Here is a 23,367-nt window from a genome sequence, read left to right on the forward strand (position 1 = left end):
GAAGCATCTAGAGCGTAGTATTAAAAACATATCTCTAAATAGGTAAGGACTCATGACTGCTCTCTCTGCCCGTCTTTTTATGTTTGCTGAGAGTAAAAGATTTGGATGACAATGTGCATTCTATTTTTTGTTTTGTTTTGCTTCATTTTGAGACATGTTTTCACGCTGTAGCCCAGCCTGGCTTAGAGGAATTCACTATGTAGATCATGGTAGTCTCAAACCAAGGTTGATTTTCCTGATTCACACTCCCAAGAGCTGGGATCGCCACACCGGCTTCCAGTATACATGCTGTATGTATGGTTCTCAATAACTTTTGACTTGTTTTAAAGTTTTTTTTAAATGACTTTCTGTTTTTTTTTTTTAATCAGCTTTGTGTAGGTCCACCAGTAATCATAGAATAGTAACTTTCTTTCATTATCCTTGGTTATATTTTTTCCAGGATTGTATTTTAACCTGCTAGTAAAATAAAGATTTCATCTTTTAAAAAAAGAAGCAGCAGCAGCAGCTTTCTCAGTGTTTGCTTCAACATTTGAGGTTTAACGAGGCCAAATAAAAGTGGTAAACATCAGAGGTGATTATTTACCAGAATACTTAGAATGCCAAATAGTAACCCAAAATAAACATCTGTTTTAAAAATAGATTAACGTACTACAGCTTCCATTTCAGGAGTAATGGTTTTGACTTAAAAATAGACAGTGTTTTTTCAATTAGTACAAACTGAACCTTGCAGCGTACGTTGCTTATCTGGAGCACAGAATGTTTGTAGGTGGGATTGGGGTCCTCAGGAGCCATGTGTCTAGTCCCTGCAGCGAGTTCTCAGTTCCCACCTGACCCTGCAAGAAGGAGTCCAGCGGTGCGTTGTTCCTTCTACATCTTAATTTTCTAGCATTCCTTCTTGGCCTTTCACATTTGTAAATATTAGGTTGACCTTGGGCTTTCCAATTAGATTTCCCCCATTTGTCTTATGTTTAATTGTTTTACTGGGATCTCTCTCTCTCTCTCTCTCTCTCTCTCTCTCTCTCTCTCTCTCTCTCTCTGAGATCGGGTATCATATATATATGTATATTTACTATATAGCTGAGAATGACCTTGAAGTTTTGTGTGTGTGTGTGTGTGTGTGTGTGTGTGTCTGTCTGTCTGTCTGAGAGAGAGAACTCAATTAGAAACATTCTGCCAAATAAGCATGAAGACCTGAGTTCAATCCCCAGCACCCAGGTAAGAAGATGGACATGCATGATGGTATACACTCACAAACATGGCAGAGGTAGATGGTTCATTGGAAGCTCGTTGGCCAGCTGGCTTAACCTGATTCTGTGTCCCTGGTCCCAGTGAGAGGTCCTGTATAAAAAAACAAAACAAAACAAAACAAAAAAAACAAGGTAGAGTTGGGGATGGTGCCCACTCTCTTAATCCCAGTACTCTGGAAGCAGAGGCAGGTGGATCTGTGAGTTTGAGGCCAGCCTAGTCTATATGGGGAGTTTCAGGCCAACCAGGGCTACACAGGGAGATGCTGCCTCAAACAGCAAGGTAGATAGATGGCTCCTAAGGAACCACAGCTGAGGTTGGCCTCTGGCCTACATACTCATGCAAACACTCACTGGTCTGCATATATACATGCACTCTTACAGAGACATACACATAAATTAAACAAAAAATAATTTAGTCTTGCAGAGTGCTGAAGACCTTTAATCTCAGCACTAGGGAGGCAGAGGCAGGCAGATTTCTGTGAGTTCGAGGCCAGCCTGGTCTACAGAGCGAGATCCAGGATGGCCAAGGCTACACAGAGAAACCCTGTCTTGAAAAACAAACAAACAAACAAACAAACAAACAAACAAAGCAAGTAAACAGGCAAGCAAGCTGAGCAAGCCACGACAGTAAGCGACAGTCCTCCTTGGTCCCTGCTTCAGTTCCTGCCTCCAGGTTCCTGTTTTGACTTAGTTCGGTGATGGATTATGGGATTATGACCTGGGGGTTGTAAAATGAAACAAACCCTTTCCGCCCCAAAGTTGCTTTTGGTCAGTGTTTCTCAGAGCAGCAGAGAAGCAAGCGTGAGCACCAACTCTGTAGGTGTGCCCGGCTTTTGTTGATGTGAGACCGTGTCTTATGATTTTACCCTGGTTTTCCTGGATCTCACTATGTCAGTGGTTCGCATCCTTCCTAATGCTGCCACCTTTGATACAGTTCCCCTGTGCTGTGGTGACCCCAACTATACAGTTATTTTCATTGCTACTTTATAACTGTAGTTTTGCTACTGTTATGAATCATGATTATCTGTGTTTTCCCATGGCCTTAGGCAAGATTGTTCAACCTCCGCCCCCAAAAGGGGTTTTAGCCTATAGGTTGAGAACTGTCGTACTATGTAAAACCAGGCTGGCCTCAAACTCACAGGGATCTGCCTCCGAAGTGCTGTAATTTATATGTGTGTGTTGTCAGGCTGGGGACGTGCAAGTGTATGAGGGTCAGGGGACAGCTTGTGGGAGTTGTTTCTCATTCCACCACTTGGGTTCCAGGCATTGAACTTGTTGTCAGTCTTGATTTTATCCTGCTCGCCTGCTATCACACTCGCTGTAATTTTCTTTCTAGTTGAGGATGGCCTTAACCTCCTGCCTCCACCTCCCCGGGGGTTGGAGATTTAGGTACCAAACCTGGCTTATGGTATGCTGGTGATTGAACCCAGTGTCTCATGCTTGCAAGGCAAGCACCCTGCCTGAGCTGTGCCCCTGGCTCCAGTGGATGTTTTCAGTTTTCTGTGTGGTCTAGTGACCCTTTCTACATAGCATTTGAAAATATGTTTCCTCGTTCTGAAGGTTGGTTCTTCACTGTTGCTTGTTTCCTGTGCTGTGCAGATGATTATAGTTTAATGGAATAACATCTTGTTTCCGATGATTTTGGGGAGTCCTGTCCAGAAACTCATTCTGTCTCTGTCTCTCTCACTATTTGTTTGAGATAGGCTGTACAATTTATCTCCCAGGCAAGGACTCACTGTGTTTCCTAGGCTGGCTTAGAATTTTGTAGCAAGCAACCCACCTGTATGGGACAGTTCAAGTGTTGGGATTACGGGCATGGGCCACTCCTACCAGAGCTCCCAAATTGTAACAATGTCTTCAAGTGTTTTTTCTGTTTACCTCTAGTAGTTTAAGAGTTTTGGGCCTTTAATAGATGAAGCTCTCTCATGCAGTTTTATATAGGGTAAGGGATAGGAATCAAGTTTGATCTGTTGATTTGTATTTCCAGTTTTCGCAGCACCATTCACTGAATAGGCTGCCCTTTCTCCAGTGTATATTTTTGATGCCTTTGAAAATTAGTCGGTGGGGTTTGCTTGTTTGTTTTTGAGACAGGGGATATATAGCCAAGGCTTGGCTGGAACTCACTGTGTAGCCAGGCTGTCCTCAAACATGATTCCCTTGCTTTTCACCTTCCAAGTGTTGAAGATTGGACTCAGGGTCTTGCACGTGCCAGGCAGGGCGTGCACTCGGCCACATAGCTATGTCGCACTTCTCCTGGTGGAAGGACTATTTGTAGCATTCCTTAGGGCATATGTTTGCCAGGATAAATATTCTCAGCTTTTGTTTGAATTTCTTTTTTTATTTTTGAAGTATATTTTCACCTATGCTGGTTAATGCTTTTTTCCCCCCCAGCTCTTTGAAAATGTCACACCATTGTCTTCTTGAATAATTTATGTTAGAATTCTTATCATGAATATAATGTGTCATTCTCTGGCTGCCCTTAAGACTGTCATTATCTTTGGGTAGCAGGAGTTTATACTTTGTCCAGTTTTTTTTTTTTTTTGGTGTGTTTTCATTTTTGAAACTGGCTGGGACTCTTGAGTGTCTTAGAGTGGTGGTTTGTTTTGTTTTGTTTTGCAAAGTCTAAGTTCAGCCAGGCAGTGGTGGCGCACACCACTCTGTTCTCTCTTTGTAGACCAGGCTAGCCTCGAGCTCACAGAGATCCACCTGCCTCTGCCTCCCAAGGCCACTACCCCCAGCCAGCAAGATAATTTTTTATTTGGTTATTCTACTCAATCTTAAAGAAGTTTTATTGTGTCTTACAAAGAGGCAAATTTCTTTTTCCAGTACTCTTAGGTGGGAGATTGCCTTGAATAGAAGATTCTTCTAGGCGCAGCCTCATGTTGACCCATTTTTTCTTTTTTTACCTGCTGTCTGTTTCCTGTTTTCACATCAGTGCAAATGTTCAAAGCCTCCAAAATTTTTCAGGGACTTTCAGGGTGAAAACCTACTTTCTGCTTTCTAACATGACTATTTTGGCTTTTTGAGATGGGGTATCATATAGCCGAGGCTAGCCTCCAACTTGCTCTGTAGCTGGGGATAACCTTGAGCTCCTAACCCTCCTGTTTCTGCCTTCTTGTGTCAGGATTACAGGTGTGCGCTCCCTTGTGTCAGGACTACAGGTGTGCGCTCCCGTGTGTCAGGACTACAGGTGCGTGCTCCCTTGTGTCAGGACTACAGGTGTGTGCTCCCTTGTGTCAGGACTACAGGTGTGCGCTCCCTTGTGCCAGGACTACAGGTGTGTGCTCCCGTGTGTCAGGACTACAGGTGTGTGCTCCCTTGTGTCAGGACTACAGGTGTGCTCTCCCTTGTGTCAGGACTAGAGGTGTGTGCTCCCTTGTGTCAGGACTACAAATGTGTGCTACCATGTGTCAGGACTAGCAGGTGCGTGCTCCCGTGTGTTAGGACTACAGGTGTGTGCTCCCATGTGCCAGGACTACAGGTGTGCGCTCCCTTGTGTCAGGACTACAGGTGTGCGCTCCCTTGTGTCAGGACTACAGGTGTGTGCTCCCTTGTGTCAGGACTACAGGTGCATGCTCCCTTGTGCCAGGACTACAGGTGTGTGCTCCTGTGTGTCAGGACTACAAGTGTGCTCTCCCTTGTGTCAGGACTACAGATGTGTGCTCCTGTGTGTCAGAACTACAGGTGTGCGCTCCCTTGTGTCAGGACTACAGGTGTGCGCTCCCTTGTGTCAGGACTATAGGTACGTGCTCCCTTGTGTCAGGACTACAGGTGTGCTCTCCCTTGTGTCAGGACTACAGGTGTGTGCTCCCTTGTGTCAGGACTACAGGTGTGCTCTCCCTTGTGTCAGGACTACAGGTGTGTGCTCCCTTGTGTCAGGACTACAGATGTGTGCTCCCTTGTGTCAGGACTACAGGTGTGTGCTCCCTTGTGTCAGGACTACAGGTGTGTGCTCCCTTGTGTCAGGACTACAGGTGTGTGCTCCCTTGTGTCAGGACTACAGGTGCGTGCTCCCTTGTGTCAGGACTACAGGTATGCTCTCCCTTGTGTCAGGACTATAGGTACGTGCTCCCTTGTGTCAGGACTACAGGTGTGCACTCCCTTGTGTCAGGACTACAGGTGTGTGCTCCCTTGTGTCAGGACTACAGGTGTGCACTCCCTTGTCTCCAGTTAGGTCCCTTCTTATTCATCCCTTTTTGTGCTGCTCAGTTTGTGGAAGTCCTGAAAATGAAATGCTATTAAGATTCTTTTTTTTTAAATGCCGAGCATGGTGGCACACGCTCTTTAATCCCAGCACTCGGGAGGCAGAGGCAGGTGGATTGCTGTTAGTTCAAGGCCAGCCTGGTCTACAAAGTGAGTCCAGGACAGCCAAGGCTACACAGAGAAACCCTGTCACAACAAAAAACAAAACAAAACAAAAAGAAACCTATCCAAACAAAGCCAGGGCTGAGAGCATTTGGTTTTGAATGGCCGTGCGTCCAGGCGAGCACACTCTGGGGTGTACCCAGTAGACAGCACTGCCACTGGTCCTAAGCTGTGTTTCTGGGAGGAGCATAGTACTTTTGATCCATGCTGAGTTATAAGAAAGTGGAACTCACCTGTCAGCCCTGAAGTGTTATCTAAATCACAGCCTGTGGCATTCCTCCTAGAGAAGTATTTTATCCAGGCAACATAATTGCAAATAACTGAGGGGTTAATGCAGGCAGGGCACATGTCTTTGAGAGCTGGCTTTGCAGGACCACGGGGCATTGGCTTCCAGGTGAAAATGGAGGTCCTTTTCAAAGCAGTGACTCTAACACAGGTTATGTAATCCCAGCTGTCACCTGCACACTGCCTGCTCATCACTTATCACAGGAGAATTCTTCCCCCCCCCCTTTTTTTTTTTTTGGTTCTTTCATTTGGGGGTGGGGAGGTGGGGAGGTACATTTTCAACTCCCTATTCTTTTCATTATCTGTTTATGGAAACAATTAGGCAGGATTTCTGTGAGATTCTCTTTTAGAAACTGTATATTTAATACTTGTGAAAACAAGACTTATGATACATTGTCTCTAAACAATTCACTCCCTCCTAGATCATAGATAAATTACTTCCTAAGGACTTTTCGGAAATCTTAACCTTTTGGAGGGCTTTCTAATAACTGTATAGAATATCTGTGCCATTTTTGAATTGAGGGCTCAACTTTTCATACATTTTGTGTTTGAATTGTATATGTAACAGCCCTCTTAGGTACACATTTGGCCTTATAAAATGTTCCTCTTATTTAAAACCTGGATGGCTAAGATGTTTCAGGTTCACAGTAGTAGGCTGGCTGGCTCTGGCCTGTGAAGTTGGCCAGGCTAACATATGACCTTAGGGCTGTGTGGCCACAGACAACATATTTCTGTTGTTTACTGTTCTTGCTTTCTAGTGACTTTATTTTCTGCTCAAGGGATTTAGTATCTGTTCAGATAACTTTCTTTTTAAAGACCACATAAAGTAATGACTTGACCTCTAATCTTAGCCTTGAAATTTCCCAGAACCTAAGAAAGCTGATGTCGGATGACCTATCATTTGGGAATGCTACTCAATGGCAGGCAGGCAGTGCTGTTGGTAAATGTGTATTTTACTTTGAAAATTACTTTCATGTGTAAATGGCTTTATTAGCAAAATTGTGCATGAATGACATAGTCGGCAGCTCCTGGATCTTGCCTATGTGATGTGTTGTTTTAAAGAAAGTAAGTCCCAAACCATTCAATTTTACCAGTAAAGGCTCGGGAGTCAGATGCTGGGGTGAAAACCTGCCAGCTCAGAGAGGTAGAGAAAGCACGCAGCTGACCTTCCTACTCAGCCCATGTCCCAGAGGAAAAACCAAAAAGCTCAAAGCCAAAAGCTCACTAGCTCAGCTGACAGCCCAGGAAGAAAAGCCAAAAAATTAAAAGCCAAAGGGCCTGCTAGCCCAAAGTTCAAAAGCTGCCTCTTCTTATCCACGCTGTCTTAAATATCCTTCAACTCAAAGTCCCCCCTACTCTTTAATCCCTGTCAGATGGTTTCTTGCTCTGCCTCTTGACCTAGGGTTAACTATTAAATCCTGTGTACAGAAGGCTTTGAGATTAAAGGTGTGTGTTAGGGCTCCACCACATCAAACAAAAGACAGGGTTTTACAGTTCACAATCTTGGGGTTCACAATGGGATCAAATATCCTGCAACAGTGATGCTTTTTACATATGTCACTAAGACCCCGTAGTTCAGAACAACTCTTCCTGAGTAACATTCCCCACCTCTGAAAGAGAAACGCTGCTGCGTGATGCACTCTTATCTGAAATAGCACTTGTCTCTGGGATCCAGTAAGAATGTTTAGATGTGATGGGTTCTATAGGGAAAGACCTATATTTAATTAATCATTATTTTTCATGTGTGTGAACATTTTTCCAGGACATAATGAAGAAACATTAGTTAAGATAGCTGGACTAAAGGCTGGAGAAGTGGCTCTGCCATTAAGAACACTTGTTGCTTTTTTATTTTATTTTATTTTATTTTATTTTATTAATTTATTCTTATTACATCTCAATGGTTATCCCATCCCTTGTATCCTCCCATTCCTCCCTCCCTCCCATTTTCCCCTTATTCCCCTCCCCTATGATTGTGACTGAGGGGACCTCCTCCCCCTGGGTGTGCTCATAGGGTATCAAGTCTCTTCTTGCACTTGTTGCTCTTGCTGAGGCCCCTGGTTCATTTCCCAACGCTATGTGCTGGCTCACTACCATCTTTAATCCCAGTTCCAGGGCTTCCGATGCCCTCTTCTGGCCTTTGTGGATGCCAGGCGCACATGTAGTGTACACAGACACACACAGGCAAAACGCTCATACACATAAAAATAAAACAAATCTTAAAAAAAAGAAAGATATCTGGGTGATTGGCATCATGGATGAAGTTTAACAGTTAGTGGCATGAAAAAGAGTTCATGGGATTGTACTGATATGCATGGTAAGGTGTAGTCATGACAGGAGAAGAAAAGGCTTTTCCTCCGGTGTCAGGTCTCCTGTCACTAGTTCAATACCCACGATAACAGAGTTTCTTGATTGGATCCCACCCAGGCATAGTGTTATTTCATTTTAGTTGGCAGGGGAAAATCACATAAAGCTACCTTGATTTGTTTAGCTTTTTTGTTAAAAGATAATGTTTAGTTCTTTGCTGCTGAACCCTTAAATGCAAGAGGGGAAACCGTCCATTTACATAATTGTAATTGTTGGGCTGGAGAGATGGCTCAGTGGTTAAGAGCACAGGGTGTTTTTCCAGAGGACCCGGGTTCAATTCCCAGCACACCTCCAACACCCTCACAGAGATACACATGCTGGCAAAACCTTAATGCATATAAGAGTTATCTTTAAAAAGTAATCATAATTGTTACTTGAAATCTATTTTAACCTAGTTAAATAATCCTGAAAATGGTTTGAGTAATTGGCGTTTTTCCGTGGTTCTAGGAGAAAGGAAATACTTCATTCAACTCCTTTACTTGAGGCTCTGAAACAATTTGTTCTTCCTTTTCCTGCAGCAAGAATTATGAGCTTAATGCCACAAAACAGATTCAGTGTTAATATATAAAGCTTCCTCATGTTTGGACCCTCAACAGTGGTAGATAATGTGCCTGTGAAACGGAAAAAGTTGAAATTTTCTGCTGGTGCATTTTGAGCTCTTCAGAGGTATTAATCACTGGGGATAACCATAAAGGACAGCAGGCTTGCAGTGCCTTTGTGTGAGGAGCCCGTATAGACACTAAGGCATTGAGCTTAGCACAGTGCTCGATTGTGACTTTAAAGGTCATGAGTTACTGCTGTTACAAAGAGCCAACAAGATGGAAGGACACTCCGATTTACAAATACTGCTTTAAAAAGTCCATGAAAAAGTTAGATAACTCAAAATTACCGGAAGTTTTTGTAGTTTATATGTTGACTTTTTAATGCATTTTAATGCTTTTTCCTTTTTTTTTTTTTTTTGTAAAATAGTGAACACCAGATTGTCCTTTAAATAAGAAAGCAGAATTTACTTTTAGCCCTTTAATTTTCCTTGGCCAAGAAAACTTAAAAAATGGTTATGGTTTCCAAAGTTTATTTAATGTAATTTCCCCCCCTGAATGTAGAGGTATCTGTTTGATTGCCTTGTTAATTGTGGTGTATAACTATTGGTTTGGTTTTTAATATAGTGGTCAAGTGGCTTAGTTTTCAACTCTTTTTGTTTTCTAGGTTTATCCTACAGTCCAAGGAAGTAATTCACAACCAGCTGTTAGAAAAACAGAAAACAGCAGAAGAGAAAATAAAAGAGCTGGAGGTATGTGCAACAGCAGCAGTCAGCTTTCAGGCAACAAAAGTGATAATCCCATTGTGTTAGTCAGTGAAAACATATGGCTGACAGAGTTTAGGCCATGTTTTTGGTTTTATCTAATTTGTTCTAATTGTGTTAAAGCCATGGGAATAGCCATATTTATGGCAATATTTGAAGATCAACAAAACTGTAGCTTAGCTATAGTGACCCACGCTTTTAATCCCAGCACTCAGGAGGCAGAGGCAAGCGGATCTCTCTGAGTTCGAGGCCAGCCTGGTCTACAGAGTGAGTTCCAGACTACAAAGAGAAAAGAAACAAAATTCTCTCTTTTTTAAAACTTTGGGCAATTTTAAAGATAAAGTGTTGATCTGAATGTATTTTCTCCACTGCCTTTTAATGGACAATTTCTTTTGAAAAAGAAAAAGAAAAAGGGCATATACAAAAAATAAATTTAAAACAAAAAATAAATTAAAAAAGACACAAACAAAAAAGCAGTGCGCTGTTTAAATAGTGGGCTGTGGCAGATGGGTAGAGTCCTGGGCAGCAGTAACAGCTGCTAGAGGCCTTACTGTACTTCCTGTACGTGCAGTTCTTTTATCTTAGATTTGGATTTTAGACAGAGACAAAGTAGGGAGCCATGATTAATGCACAGTCTGAGGGATGGTATGTTCTCCTGCGCAGAAAACAAGCAACTTTAAATCTTGGGTAAAGATGGCAGACTAGGAAAGTGCAGGGAGGCTCAGCCTGTTAGTACAGTTTCCTGACGCAGTGAAACCTTCAATGGCGTTGTCTTTGGAGCTTTGGCGAAGGGTCTGTCCTGTATATACAGGTTAGATTAGACCAGAAAATCGGCTGTTTCTTAGGCACCAAGATTTCCTGTGAGCAGGGTGGATACAGCATGATCTCATAGGTCATGTGACCTAATTTCTGTCAGTGCCATTGAGGCAGTGGTTTAGAATGTGACTCACTCCTCTGCTGAACTGGGGAGGCACCCCTTCTAGTCTGTCGGGATTTCTCAGAGGCACTGATTTGACATGGGCTCGGAGCATGTAGTATCTTAAAAAACAACAACAACACAACAAAAACTATGAGTTTCTTTGAGTTACTTTAGTTTTACTGATGACTTTTGGGGGAGTGGGCATCAAGACAGGGTTTCTCTGTGTAGCCTTGGCTGTCATGGACTCACTTTGTAGACCAGGTTGGCCTGGAACTCACAGTGATCCACCTGCCTCTGCCTTCCAAGTGCTGGGATTAAAAGCATGTGCTACCACGCCCGGCTCACACATACATTTTTAAAAAATAAAATGTTATTCTGTGTCACTTATCAATAGCCTTCTGGGTTAATAATGCAAGTTTGTATTTGCTTTTTGTTTTCTGTTGCTGCAGGCTCTTAACTTCCCGTTCAGCTATGGCAGGAACCTATCTCTGCATTAGCAGACAGTTAGGCCTTGAAGACACCCCAGACTTTGGTAGTAATAAAGCATGTATCATATTAAGGCTAAAATTAACCCCCCCCTTTTTCCTCAGTACCTATGAGAGTTGCCTAGCTAGTGCGCTATATCATTTTAATTTAAAAAATACATACGCTATGATCTTCCAGTGCTTTATTGAGGCTGGAAAGACTCGGTGGTTAAGAACATCTGTTGTTCCTGCGGAGGACCCAGGGTTAGTTCCCAGCACCCACACGGCAGCTAACAACTGTCTGTAACTCTACTTCTAGACTCCCTCTAACCTCTGTGGTCACCAGTAGGTACATGGTACACAGGCATACACGCAAGCCAAATAACCATACCACATAAGGTAAACAAAAATATATGTACATGTATATGTATTATTATAACATGGACTATATATTATAATACAATATTATATATATTATATTATACATACATATTTTTTCAAGACAGGGTTTCTCTGTGTAGCCTTGGCCATCCTGGATCTCACTCTGTAGACCTGGCTGGCATTGAACTCAGAGATCTGCCTGCATCTGCCCCCTGCGTGCTGGGGTTAAAGGCATCTGCCACTACTCTTAAAAAGATTTAAAAGTGCTTTCTTGGAGAAAAGTGTGACTGATCACCTGAACCTTTGGTCAGTTATGTTCTCTTTCATGCTAGAAGGTCTGTGTTAAACATCAGTGGCTGCTGACTGATCGAGGGTGGTGGTTGCTGAAAGTTGGGGTGGCCGTGGCAATTTTAGAAGACAGTAAAGTTTGCTGTATGGGGGCACAGTGGATAGAGTCAGTGTTTGCCTAGCATGCCTGTGTTCATAAACAGCATAAACCCAGCACCCTTAACTCTGCAAGAAGCTCTACTGTAGGCAGAATGCTTTCAAACAGTACTGCATGCTACATGTAAGAGTTAATCAAGGTAGCAGTATTTATTTTTTTGAGTCAGGTAGCCTAGGCTGCTCTTCAATCCATTATATAGATGACAACAACTCTGAACTTCTTTAAAAATTTTTTTTATTAAGTTTTATTTTATTATTTGATGTGTATGGTGTCTTGCCAGCATATATGTATCTACACCATGTATGTGCTCGGTGCCAAATCCCCTGGGACTAGTGCTTTAGACAGTCAGGGGCTGCATGTGGGTGCTTGGAACGGAATCCAGGATCTCTGCAAGAACATGTGCTCTTAACCTCGGAACCATCTCTGCAGCCCCGGCCTTGAGCTTCTGAATGCTGAGATTACCAGCATGTGCCACCACATCCAGCTCCACGTGTTACAGCCTTATGCTGTGCTGGCGATCCAGCCCAGGAGCCTGTGGATGCTAGGCAAGCCCTCAGCCAGCTGAACCTCATCCCCAGCCAGCCCGCAAGCTTAGGGTAATGTTGGTATTTCAGCTTCTGTGAACTACCAGCGCTCTCAATGGCCTCTAAAGTAATGAACCCTTTTAATTTACCTTGTCCAGGGCCATCAGAGATTTGCCATCTGTGGCAACCACGATGGACAGCTGTGCCCAGGCCCTTGTGCGGGCTCTCTACCTCTCCCCTTTCCTGGCTGTAGGCAGGCTGGCCCTGAACGCTCCAGCGTGCTGGGTTACAGGCACTCACCACCTTACCTGGCTTTAACTAAGTTAGACGTGAGCGCTGAGAATGGAAACTGCCGCACTGTATTAGCAAATGTGAAGCCCTTTATAAAAGCAAACTGTGAACACAGTTATCTTGGGTGACCAAGAACTTGTTCAGTAATGTTTTAAAAAGGATCTTTTTCTCAGAGCTGTAGGTTTCAGCACTGGCCTTAAAATTTTCATGAAAGCATTCTGGGAACAGTCAGAGAAGATGCAGTGTGTCTGTGTAGGGCCCTTCAAAGTTCAGCATAGTAAACGACCATCGGCTTCACTGTAAATCATTAGCCGTATTGGTCTAGTAAGACAGCCAGGCTGTCCTTTGAGGCTCTGAAGTCAAGAATGGCTTCTCTAGCTAGGAGAGCCCGAGATGGCGTCTTCCAGTGGGAAGCTGGGTTGGTGTGGACACTGTTAACCATGCTGCATCATCTCGCTCTTTGGAATACTAGAGATGGCATCTTCCTTTAAGTCCCAGGAAGCAGCTGCTCTAGCTTTAAGCAACTGCAGCTTTCTCAGCCTTTACCTAATTGAGAGCTGGCTCTGTCAGGACTGCTAGGGTTTCCTCCGCCATTGTGAAGGCTGCTGCGCTTTCTAATTGATGTGCTCCCTAGAAGAGCACTTTGCGTTTCCTTCATCTTCTTCTCCATTTACAACCTGGCTATTGTCACAAGTGGCCCTTCTTCTGGCTTATCTGAGTTCTGGTGTGTATTTCTCATTGACCAGGTCTCTTTTTTGTTTGTTTGTTTTGTTTTGTTTTGTTTTGTTTAAAGTAAGTGATGTTGGACTCTATTTTGCCTTGAACACTTACAGAGTCTATTGTAGAAAGCTATTCATACCCTGTGGTAAATGCTGTTGTTTCAGACTAAGGCTTGGGAGAAGAGGAAAAGATCAGTTACATTTGCTGTCTTGTATGAACATGCTTTATAGTATCCTGAAAACAATTAGACTAGTGACATCAAAGGTCATCCATGCTGGCTTAGCAGTTAAGAGCACTTGCTGTCCTTGCAGAGGACCTGGGCTCCGTTTCTAGCACCCGGATGGTTCACAACCATCTGTAACTCTAAAACAGTCATCTCGTCTCTCATGCACTGCACAAAGGTGGTGTGCGTACATACATGCAGCCAGGCACAGTCCTCATACACGGGAAATACAGATAAACTAAGCTTTAGAAATATTAGATCACCTATAGCATACAATAATAATGAGAAAGTTTGAAGTATTCCAACAATTGCCATACTGTGACACAGACCAAAGTTAGCATATACTGTTGCAGAAACTGCTGTAAGGCATTTATGAGTATGTCTTTGACCCATCGGTCTAGTGGACGGACAATGTGTGAGTCTCCATGGCCACTGCATGCACACCTCACAACGTGTTTTATATTTTTAGGAATTTCTCAGCTCTTCTTAAGGTAACATCACTGAGTTCTGGCATCCCTTGTTGTCAGAGTTGTATGTCAGTCTAATTGATGCAGTTTGTCTTTCGCCCTTTGCTGCGTTTCACACTTGCTCTTTCGGGACCTCTGGCTGGTGGGCACCACTGGCGCTGGACCCTCTCGATGAGCTTTCTCCAGATCTGGGCACATCTGTGTGCTCTTCTACTTCTGCTTTTTCCTTCTCTCCCCAGCAGGGTTTCCACCCTTTCCACCACCCTGGTTAGCTCAGCAGTGACAGAATAAGAGTGAGGAAATAACAGGCCTTGGCCTTGGCTTGCTGCCACTCCTGATGCAGTGTTGCCGCATTCGAGTTGTTGAAACACTTCCCTAGCCCAGGCTATGAGTAAAACCCAAAGCAGTTTTAAAGTCCTGAAAGAAGAAGAGAAGTGACCCGAGAACTGGACGCGACGAGGTGTCTGGGATACTGCAGTTGGCTTAGCCCTGATCCCTGACGAGAACACGTTTTGAAGGGACTCCCATGATCGAGGAAATGTTGCTCTGCCCACTAAGGGTAATTTTTTCCAGAGCACAGGTGGCACTTGCATGAATGTCCCAACTTTCCCATAAGTAACCCATTTTTGGGTTGGCATTGGTTGTGTGATGGGGTCTGTCTTTGGAGGTCACCAGAATGTTCTAAAAACATTAAGCATGAGGGCGGGAGAGCTGGCTCAGTGGTTAAAAGCATTCACTGTTCTTCAGCAGGACCTGAGTTCAGTTCCCACTGCCTTTGTCAGGCTCTCACAGTCACCTGTAACTGCAGCTCAAGGGGGAGTGCACCCCTCTGGCCTCTGCAGGCACCTGCACTCACATGCAGACCTCCCTCCCTTACACATAAACTCATAAACTCCAGAAAATTCTAGGCATGGAGTAGACCCATTTCAGCTGCTTGTATAACTAACTCACTATAGAATTCGCTACAATTTTAGTCCAATTATTTATTTTGTGATGAGATATGGAATTTGAAGAAATACGTATTAAATACAGTTTAGCATTCCTATCACATTGCCATCCCCCTTGCCCCCTCCCCACAGGCAAACACTACCATGACTTTCTTTTTTTTTTTTTTTTTTTTTTTTTTTTGAGATAAGGTCCCGTTATATAGCCCTAGGTAGGCTGCAAATCACTATGTACATCAGGCTGGCTTCAAACTCACAGAGATCCTCCTGTCTCTGCCTCCTATGTTCAGGATTTAAAGGTGTGTTTCCACCACGCCTGGCCACTAGCTTACCTTCTCCCTTCTCTCTCTCTCTCTCTCTCTCTCTCTCTCTCTCTCTCTCTCTCTCTCTCCCTCTCTCCTCCCCCCCTTTCCTCCCCCTCTCATATTCCCAAGACAAGGTTTCTCTACATAGCCGCCCCCACTCCCAGTTTCCTCTGTAGACCAGGTTGACCATGAACACAGAGATCTGCCTTCTTGCCTTTCAGAACTGGGATTAAAGGCGTGAGACACCATGCCTGGTGGGCTGGCTTATTTATTTATTTATTCACTTGCTTTTTACTACCATAACTTTTGAGGTAACTGTTTCATTTTTTAAAAATAGTTACTTTGGGGCTGGAGAAATGGCCCAGCACTTGCTGCTCCTGCAGAGGACCCAGGTTCAGTTCCTAGCACCTACATGGCAGCTCACACCCATCCATAACTCCAGTTCTGGGGGATCTGAGATCTTCCCAACTCCACAGGCACTAAGCATGCATGTGGTACACAAACATGTACACAGGCAAAACACTCCCACATAGAAGATAAGCATTTTAAAAATAAAAAAAATAAGTTTTAGTTTATTATTTTAAATTATATGTGTGGTGTGTGTGTGTAGTTATGTGCTTATGTGCATGAGAATTGCAAGTGCCTAAGGAAGCCAGTGTCCAGTCCCTGGAAGCTAGAATTACAGGGACTTGGTGCTAAGTTTCAAATCTGGGTCCTCTGTAAGAGTAGTCAGTGCTTGTAACAGCTGAGCCATCTTTCCAGCCCCAACTATTTTACTCTTTATGGGCCAGAGAGATAGTTCAGCCATTAAGAGTTGCTCTTCCTGAGGATCCAGATTCAATTCCCAGAACCCACCTGGTGTCTCACAACTGCGTGGAACTTCAGCTCCAAGGGGTCTGGTGCCCTCTTCTGGCTTGCATGGTTATCAGGCATGTACAAGCTACTCAGACATATATAAAGGCAAAACACCCATTCGTATAGAATAAAAAGTTTATTTTTATTACCTGTAAAAATATCCTAAAAATAACATAACTTACCCTCTTCTTGGGCGTTATCAGCAGAATCACTTGTATTCTTTCTTGCTTCTTCTGCTCGGTGTGTGTGAAGAGCCTGTTATCTGAGGTGATTGCTCATCCTCCCTGCTATCTTTAATCCCAGCACTGGGGAGGCAGAGGCAGGTGGATCACTGTGAGTTCGAGGCCAGCCTGGTCTACCAAGTGAGTCCAGGACAGCCAAGGCTACACAGAGAGACCCCATCTCGAAAAACAAAACAAAACAAAACAAAACAAAAAGCCAAGGCCAGTTCCCAGCCTAGTTCCTGTGTTTTCACTTTGCATCTTGAACCATCTGATATCTCTCATTGCCACGTACATTGAGATTTCAGACATGGCTGGTTATTTCTTCATAGAGTTCATTCATGTTCTCAGCTGGTGGGTGGGAACCCCAGAGTCGATGGTGACGCTGTGTGATCCTTAGGTCCTGCTGTGAGCTGCAGAACCGGCTGCTGTGCCTTCTAAGGGAGTGTAGGCTGACATCCTACTCTTGTTTTGGCCAGATGTTCCCTGTATCAGTATTCCCAATTCCTTAGAGTGTATTTGTTGTGGCCCAGTTGCTAAAATTTGCCCAATTAGGAACTTTGTATATTTCATATATACTCAGTAGAAATATTTTTGGTCTGAGGAGAATTTAGATGTGGACTGTTCCTTTTAACTAGATAACTCCTTTTGTCTATCTGTAAAATACACATTACAGGTATTGTACATGCACATGCCTTTGATTCACTCTGTCCCCTGACGGTGAACCTTTATTTTATGGTTAAGGTAAAAAACGCCCTAATTACATGTAAATTGCAGTGCACCCAGAGATGAGCTTCCTGCATACTGATTCAGGTTGTGCTTTTCCTCAGAGATCTAACTCGTACTGTCCTTCGTGCAGCGTTTGCCCCATCCCGCCATTCTTTTTCAGTGCTGCAGAGAGTTAGTGACCTCAGCCTTGGCTCTTACACCCTTTATATATCCAGTTAAAACCACAGACGCCATGGCTTCCTCGTTCATTCCTGTGCCCGAGAGTTCTTCAGAGCTTTTTCAAGCTACCTAGGGGCTTGTTTCTCTTGACGAGTCACATTTTTAATTGTCTTTCATGTTAGCGGCAGCTGCCAGGTCTTGTAACCACGTGGTAATTGGGAGTTAGTGGCCTTCCACTTCTCCTGATTCTCATCTGTCACTGCCGGTCTCACAAGCAGGTGAGTTCCAGCTTCAAGTGAAGTGAAAGGTGCTGACGAAGCAGGTGCAGTCGTGCACATCCATAGCCGGACCGTTCTGGGTGGCAGAGCCGTTGCGGGGGGGGGGGGGGGGGAACATCAGCAGGAGAAGGTCTTTCAGGCCAGGCAGGGCTACATGAGACCCTGTCTTAGGCAGACAGACAGACAGACAAGCAGGCAGGCAGACAGAGCTACATGAGACCTTGTTTTAGACAGACACACAGGCATGCAGGCAGGCATGCAGGAAAAAATATTTTAGCCAGGAAAAGCCTGAGTGTTCAGTACTCAGTGTGGGGAAGGCCACACCTGTGTTAATGACATGTCCATGGCACCAGGCATATCTTTTCATATTTATGTAGTGGTCACTTAAGCCAGAGAGATGTTTGTATGATGCTTACAAGTAGTTTGTCCCAAGGGCTGGGGCGATGACTCGGCCATGTCAGGTGGCTCTCAACCACAGCTGCCTGTACCTCCATCTCCAGGGGACCTGTACTCACATGCACAAGCTCACATGCAGACACATGCACACAATTTTTAAAAATGTAGTTTGCCATTACCAGTGTTTAAGGCAGAGCTGTGGTGATAGCATGTTAGCTCCATGTACAATCAGCACACACAGGAAGATGTCCTAGTCATTTGTAGCACTGTATATGGTCTTATAAATTACACAGCCCTTAGACTATTGGTGTGTTTGTCCCTGTGTTCAACAAATGCTGGAAAAGGATTAGAGTCCTTGAGTGGACGTGGACGGTTTATAAATTGTGCCTTGTTAGTTCTGACTGGTTTCAGGTCATTTGCTGATGTAGATGGTTCTGGTCTTTGTTGGAGTTTATTCACCATTTTAATTTATTGTGCCATTATTTTGCTATATTTAATTTATTTATCTTTAAATTTTACTTATTTGTTTGTTTTGGGGTGGTTGGTTTTTTGAAACAGAGGTTCCCTGTGTAGCCCTGGCTGTCCTGTACTCACTTTGTAGACCATGCTGGCCTCTAACTCACAGCAATCCGCCTGCCTCTGCCTCCCAAGTGCTGGGATTAATGGCGTATGCCAACACACCCGGCCTATTTATTGTTTTTTTAAAGACAGGATTTTTCTTGTAGACTAGGCAGCCCTTCAACTAGGATACCAACCTGCTTCTGCCTCCAAGTGCTGGGATTAAAAGCGTGCACCACCCTGACCAGCCGTTTTTTGTTTCCTATATCTCATTTGTAAATAGACTGTTTCAGGTTGATTTTGTGTTGCTAATTAGGATTAAGTGGAAGAGGAGCTCCAGTCTCACTTTCTTTCTTTTCAAGAGTTCTCTCCCTGCCGCTGGCAAGAGAGCTCCATCTCTCCTGAGAGGTTCTTTCGGGTCTGTAAGTCATCTCGTGACAGTGTGTCCAGAATGGACGCAGATATATTGCACTATACAATTATTGTATTTATGTATTTATCTAGTGTGTGTGCGTGCACACATGCAATATGCTCCTCGTGAGCTCAAACATTCCTATGTGCATGCGGAAGTACACATGGAGAGAGGCCAGTGGAGGACTGTTCTGGGCCCTTCTGCTCTGACTTCCCAAGTGCCGGGATTGTAGACATGCGCCACCACACCCGGCTTCTGCCTTTGTTTTTAAGAAAATAGACGTGCATGTGGAACAGTGCCTCATCAGGAAGCCTTATCAGTTCCCACTGGTGTTTTATACTGAAACACTATTTTTATATGTGACTCTAAAGCTTCAAACTGTGTGATGCTGCAAAGATGTGGAAAAATGATTCTTCTTACGGTTGGAGGAAGTGATGGATGACTTTGTTGTTGGTTTTTGCTGGTGGTATCTGATAATCCCCCTCCTTTTAGCTATTCTGGGCATGTTTAGTTGTCAGGCGTTGTCCACTAAATTGCTAAAAATAACCAGTAAGGGGAGTGTGTTCTAAGATCACCGGTGAGCTGCAGTGTGGTGTTCAGTTCAGTTCCTGGGAGAAAAGGCAAAAGGAACCTGGTAGCATTCTCATTGAATGACGTTGTTCGCTCTGTTTTCTCAAACCTCATAGGGCTCTCATACCCTCACCAATTCACAGTGGAGAGCCAGCGCCTAGGGGCTCAAAAAGTGTGCTCGGGCTCACCGTGCTAGAGATGAGCTGTGTAATTGAGGCCTTGTGTGTGTGGCTTTTGATAGTGGGAATGTGCTGCTATGAGACAGTGTGTGTGTGTGTGTGTGTGTGTGTGTGTGTGTGTGTGTGTGTATGTGTGTGTGTGTGTTTGTGTGTGTATGAATGAGAGAGATTGTGTGTGTTAGCAGGCAAATGAGGCTTGGTAGTTTGAATGGGAAAGTGAATGTATGGAAATACACACACACACACACACACACACACACACACACACACACACACACTTAGTCCTGACTGGGTGTTTTGAGTCAAGTTTTTAAAAAAAAAAAGCTAAGACATAGGGTTTCTCTGTATAGCCTTGGCTGTCCTAGACTTGTTTTGTAGACTAGGCTGGCCTAGAACTCATAAATCCACCTGTTTCTGCCTCTCAAGTGCCTGGATTAAAGGTGTGCACCACCACCACCCAGCACAACAGACTTTTCTTTTCTTTTTGGATTTTAAAGACCAAGTTTCTCTGTGTAGCCTTGGCTGTCCTGGACTCACTTTGTAGACTAGGCTGGCCTCGAACTCACAGTGATCTGCCTGCCTCTGCCTCCCTGAGCGCTGGGATTACACGTGTGCCTGGCTACAAGCGGACATTTTTGTGGTTCTGTTGCTCTGCATCTTTTGTGACTTACCCCAGGGCTTTCTCAGGTTTTCATATTCTCAGGTTACTGAAGACTCATTTGAAATCTTTTTTTTTTCTCATAATTCCTCTTTTGATTTGGAATGGGGTATTGTCTGAGTTTGAGCACTTTAACATCAGGGCCAAAAAAAAAAAAAAGAATTGTTTTTAAAATTACAAGTGTTCACGTGAAGCTCTGTAGTCTGAGCACTCAGATGTTGTAGGCTTTGGGAATGCTTTTGGTTACATTTCTCTCTCTCTCCCCCTCCCTCTCTCCCACCCCATCTCCTACCCCTTTGTCTCACTGTGTGGCTCTGGCTGTCCTGGAACTAACTCACTATGTAGACCAGGCTGGCCTGCTGTGATCCACCAGCCTTTAATCAGTTGTGTGTCACCACCCAGTTTTACCTATCTCTTTAAGTCTCCTGCTTGCCTCAGTGAATAGTTTCATGAAGGGTGGCTGCATCATCCATGTGGGAAGTCTTGGCAGCTTGGAGTGTGGTGGTGGGCAGGGTGGACACATCTGGAGGCAGAGAGAAGATTGGTCTAAGTGTGAGAGAGAGGGGGTTCAGTAAAGGCTTAAGTTTTGAACCAGTGATGCTGGACTCTGTCTCTTCCTCCTGCACTTTATCTGTTCTCTTGTTGGAGAAGGCCTGGGACAGGCTCACCAGATGGAGGCATCCTTCAGCCTTAAAGGCCTGTTGGAAGCTCTCGATTTTGTTTTGGGTTTTGAAACAGGGTCCCGGGCAGCCTAAGCTGGCCCTCCGACTCACTGTAGCTGAGGCCGAATTGAACTCCTGATCCTTCAGTCTCTCCACCTCTCAGCGGCTAGGATTACAGAACTGTGGTACAGTGCCCAGCTGACAAGTTGGAATTTTGCCCAGGTCTGAGCACTCTGGGGGAAGTGTCCCTGGTGTAGAGCAGGCAGTAACACAGTGCCATCAGGTCAGGGCTGGCTGTCACATCCCCACAGCTAGATGGGGCCCAGCCGAAGGAGGGGGCATTTAAATCACAGATGATGTGGGCACTGCCATGTTGTAGTGGGAGCCAAGGCTGAGAGTATCTCGGAGGAAGGCGCTGAAGTTAAAGGGAACGGCTTGCATGACTTTCACTCACTTTGAGTGCTAATTCTGAGCAAGTAGCTGTGCCCACTGTTGACATGATTCACGAGTTGTGGTTTGCACGCACTGCTGTGTGTGTGTCCGGAGCTCACAGAGATTACCCACTGCAGACATCCCACATACTCATAGAACAGGTGCTGCTGCTCTGTACACCGGTGCTTCCAGGTCAGTCTTGAGGTTTCAAAACTAACTATAAAGGGAAACTGAGGCAGGGCAGTCACAAATTTGAAGTCAGCCTGGATTGTGTAGTGAATTTTGGGGGAAGTCTGGGTTATGTAGTTCTCCCAAGTGCACATCAAGTGCACATAATACTTTTTCTTTTCTTTTCTTTAAAAAAAAATTTTTTTTTTAAGACAAAAGAATTACCTTGGGGTTGTGTTGTTATAAAGAATGAAAATCCCAACCGTTCGATTTTACCAACGAAGACTCAGGAGCCAGATGCTGGGGTGAAAACTTGCCAGCTCAGAGGGGCAGAGAAAGCACCCAGCTAACCTTTCTACTCAGCTCTCGTCCTGAAGGAAAAGGCCAAAAGCTAAAAGCCAAACCCCAAGGCCAAAAGTGTGCTAGCTCAGCTGACAGCCCAGGAGGAAAAGCCAAAAACAAAAGCCAAAGGGCTTGCTAGCTCAAAGCTCAAAAACTCCTTCTTCTTAGCCACTCTGTCTTAAATACCCATCAACTTAAAAGTCCCTCCTACTTTTTAATCTCTGTCAGGTGGTTTTTTGCTCTGCCTCTTGACCTAGGGTTAACTTTTATTAAATCCTGGGTACAGAAAGCTCTAGGATTAAAGGTGTGCGTTAGGGCTGAGCCACACCAAACAAGAAGCAGGTTTTTATAGTTCACAATCTCAGGGTTCATAGTGGGATCAAATATCCTGCAACAGGGTTGGAGAGAGGCTTGTTGGTTAAGAAGGCAGGCACACTGCTCTTCCAGAAGACCTGGGCTCAGTTCCCAGCACCCACTTGGTGACTCATAACCATCTGTGAATTCATTTCCAAGGGATCCAATGTCCACTTCTGGCCTCTGCAGGCACACAAGTAATATATATATATATATATATATATATATATATATATATATATATATATATATATATATATATATATATATATATTAGGCAGAACTTATGCCCATAAAATAAGCTTTTTAAAAATAAAATACTAAAAAAGCAATTGTCCCAAGGACCCAGGCTGTGTAGCTCATCAGTAGAATGCATTCTTAGTGACAGTTAGTGTCCCTAGCTCAAAAACAGAAAAAGAGTTGTAAAAAGTTGTCTGTAAAATTGACAGCTCACCGATAGCATTTAAAGCTATAGACCTCAAGGCTGGGGAGAGGGTAAGTGGTCAAGAGTAGCTGCTGATCTTCCAGAGGACCTGGCTTCAGTTCCCACCACCACCTGGCAGCTCACAACCCAGTCTCAGGGGATCCTATGCCCTTTTCTGGTCACCATGGATACCAGGGACACTTGTGGCATGTAGACATACACACAGACAAAACACAAAAATACAAAATAAATCAATTAATTAAAAATAACAAAATAATAAAGTTATGGAACTAGCTTAATGTAAAGAAAAGGATAGCTGGTGTGGAAGTGGGAATGCAGAGGGAAAAAGTTGACAACAGCTTAGCTTCTGAGCTGAGTGTGTTATGTTCATGGGGCCACGTGCAGGGGGCGCAGCAGAAGACATGAGCGTCTCTTTAGGGGCCGTTTACCCTTCAGAACTAGGAGTCATGTTTCCTTTTGACAAAGGAAATGCCCACCTCTTCAAATTTTATTGATGATATCATAGATTTTTTGTTTGTTTGATTTGTTTATTGAGACAGAGACTCACTTTGTAGCCCAAGCTGGGCTGGAAAATCTGTCCTGCCTCAGCCTCTCCTGGGTTGGGATCTCCCACCCCATGTATCCAAGTTTGTATTTCATGCACTTAAAAATAAAACAAACAAAACAAAAACCAAGTACTTTTCTCTATGCACAGCCACATAT

General features: G+C 44.1%; 1 protein-coding gene across 1 annotated transcript in view; it reads left to right on the forward strand.

Annotated features, from left to right (window-relative positions):
* The window catches only part of PFDN1 (prefoldin subunit 1), a 54,401-nt gene that overhangs the window by 16,205 nt on the left and 14,829 nt on the right, over nt 1-23,367 (forward strand). The window contains exon 3 of the mRNA XM_084780427.1: nt 9,468-9,552. Coding sequence (XP_084636553.1) covers nt 9,468-9,552 — 85 coding nt within the window. The remainder of the gene's footprint in view (nt 1-9,467; nt 9,553-23,367) is intronic.

This window comes from Acomys minous (assembly GCF_964271855.1).
Source record: "Acomys minous genome assembly, chromosome: 4".
NCBI lineage: Eukaryota > Metazoa > Chordata > Mammalia > Rodentia > Muridae > Acomys > Acomys minous.